General features: G+C 34.0%; 1 protein-coding gene across 1 annotated transcript in view; it reads left to right on the plus strand.

Annotated features, from left to right (window-relative positions):
• The window catches only part of LMOD2 (leiomodin 2), a 43,066-nt gene extending 40,546 nt beyond the window's left edge, over positions 1–2,520 (plus strand). Inside the window, exon 3 of the mRNA XM_044088775.1 lies at positions 1,336–2,520. Coding sequence (XP_043944710.1) covers positions 1,336–1,362 — 27 coding nt within the window. The 3' untranslated portion in view covers positions 1,363–2,520. The remainder of the gene's footprint in view (positions 1–1,335) is intronic.
• The last annotated feature ends 228 nt before the right edge of the window (positions 2,521–2,748 follow it).

Genomic DNA, 2,748 nt, shown 5'->3' on the forward strand with positions numbered 1-2,748 from the left:
CCCCTCAGTGCTGTAAGATTAAAAAGGGGACACAAGAAAATCAGTGGACATCAAAATTAATTGCTTGGTTTAACAGCATGCACAGTCAGACCAGAGGAACTGATTAATGACTGTTGTCACACTCTCCTTTTCTGTTCCAAATGTTATTCTGATTTCTGTCTACTTTCGTGTGTCTATACCATGTTTATGTTGTTCTGCAGAAATATGTACATCACATGACATGCAGAGGAGTTGAATAATCATTTTTTCCATATAATGGAGAAATATGGAAGCGTGGCTGCAATATATCCATGAGTGCAAGGGCTAGACTATGCTAGGCATGTCACACTGACCTAAGAAAACAGATTGGCTCTACATTATGTGGGACGTCTCCTGCTGGATCTGGTCCATGATCCAGGTGATTACACATGTACTGCTCCTATGCAACAAAGGTAGACTGAATAACTACCTGTTCTCAGTTTGTAGGTATGGGAACAAATCAGCTGTAACTTACAAGATTAAACTTTTGTAATATAACAATGAATAATGATTAATTTCCTGAGAATGGTCGGAATTATCATCCTTCTCTTCTTAAGATGTAACTCAGAATTTTCTTTTTTTCTAAGGAGCATTATATGAAGTCATTGCCTTGAGAACATCATAGTCTAGCACTGGTGCAGTGCTTTAGTATTTTACCCCGGGACATCACTTTGGGAGTGAAGGCGGCCTTAAAGTGCCTTAAGGAAAAAATGGATTTGAAAAGCATACCAGTTCCATCTTTTGATCAACGTGGTTGTCTATAAAAGCTTTGTTGAGTTCCTGTCATAGAATCAAAATATAGTATGTTTTGGTAATTGCTATTTCAAGCAACATAAAAAAAAAATCTGTCTGTGGTATGGTGCAAAATAAAAATATGTCTGGGATATAGTGCAAATATGCAAAGTTTTATATCTTTTTATACTTTTCTAGACATTTCACTCTTAGGTGTTTTTTTCTTTCTTTTAGAATAATACAGGATTACAAAGTAAAACATTACATCAAAATCATGAAGTAAATGTTACAAACAGTACAGGAACATGTCACGGAAATGTTTATATGGGTACATCTGTAGAACAGTTCAGAGATGACAGACGCTAACACTATTTTAGTGTGCTCAGTCATACTTTTTTAGATGTTATAGACATAAAATTGCTGCCTTTTGAACAAATTTATATGTTTTCATACTGCAGACTAATGTTCTTCTGCATCTGCAAGCCACGTGATCTGTCCTTCATTATTGTTTTACACACTGCAGTTATGGGTTTTCTTTGCTTTTGTTTATTTATTTATTTGTTTTATTTTTATTTGCTTTTATAGGTAGAAGTTCCAGAGTACCTTCGATAAAGAAAGAATTTCAGTCAAAGAATAACACCTAGAAAAAACAAAGGATCAAAGCAGAGTGCATTCTTACATGTTATGGATTGCACTCAGACTTTCTCCAGATGAGGACTGCTTTAAGTTACAAATTTCATTAGATTTGCACTATAAATATTTAGGCATTATAATATGTAAATATAATCATGTATTTCTTATTTTCTGTCAAAGTAGGGTTTTGTAAGTTTTTTTCTTGTGAAATGTAAAATATGTATTTATTATTTTTTAATACTGAATATTATATTACTCTGCTTATTCAAAGTATCAGGTTAGCCACACACAACAGATTATTATTGTTATTGTTTGCTGCTTCAGTTGTTCTTTTATGAAATAGAAAGCTACACTGTCACAGAAGGAAACTCATTTTCCTGTAAATGTACCATGCACAATGCAATGTTACGTTTGGAATGTCAGCTGCTAACTCTTTTTTTTTTTTTTTTTTTTTTTTACATGACAAAGCATTTTAAGAATGGACTGTTCTTGTTAAATGGGATGTTATTGTAGAAGAAACTGTCTGAAAGATGTTGAGAAGAAATGTGCTTGCCATATTTTCTTGGTACTGTTAGAGGCATTTTGTAGGATCATTAATTCAGCAAGATTTATGCACAGACATAGCCTTCCCCAACTCCTGTCTCTGTAAATCATAACAAATGAGTGTGGCACCAGTAGATGGTGTTGCTCTGGCCCCATAATCTTTTTTTTTTTTTTTTTTTTTTTTTTGAAACAGCGATAGCAGTCCTTCTTTGCAATCTGACGTTGTTGTTTCAAATGGGTAGCTCTGGGCTGTCTTTTCTAAATTACAGGGAGTAACACCCTGTCAAATCTTTGAACTGCCTTGAGAAAAGCAGTTATCTGGTTGAAGGACAGATTATTATACTATGTATGAAACAGTTTAATATAATATAAAATAATAGCAACAACTTAATATCTACAACAGAGACACTTTAGTGTGAAGTAAAAATACATCTTTTAAATTAAAGGTATTTTTTCCTTGCAAAATATCACTTCTGCATATGTAAAGGTGACAATCTTAATGCCTGCCTATAAGATTAATTATAAAAGCAGCAAAAATGTCTTTAGTGTCTGTACAGCTTGAGGTGGCTTGTTCTCAATAAAATATATATTGCATCTCATGTTTTGTGATTAATATGGTATGTGGTAAGTTACAGGGACATTATTAGGCTGTCAGTCCTTACCTGATTATTCCAATGCCTGAAAGGGATTGACGTATTAAGTTGCCCCCTGTTGAGCAGATCCAGTGATTCTAGGGTACAAGATCACCCTATCATAAACCCCCCCTTTGTTGCCCAGCATTAATAAATAGCCTAATATATCTGTAAATGCTGAGAGCTCAGA

This window comes from Protopterus annectens, chromosome 11.part0, assembly GCF_019279795.1.
Source record: "Protopterus annectens isolate FY-2018-M chromosome 11.part0, PAN1.0, whole genome shotgun sequence".
NCBI classification, from domain to species: Eukaryota; Metazoa; Chordata; order Ceratodontiformes; family Protopteridae; genus Protopterus; species Protopterus annectens.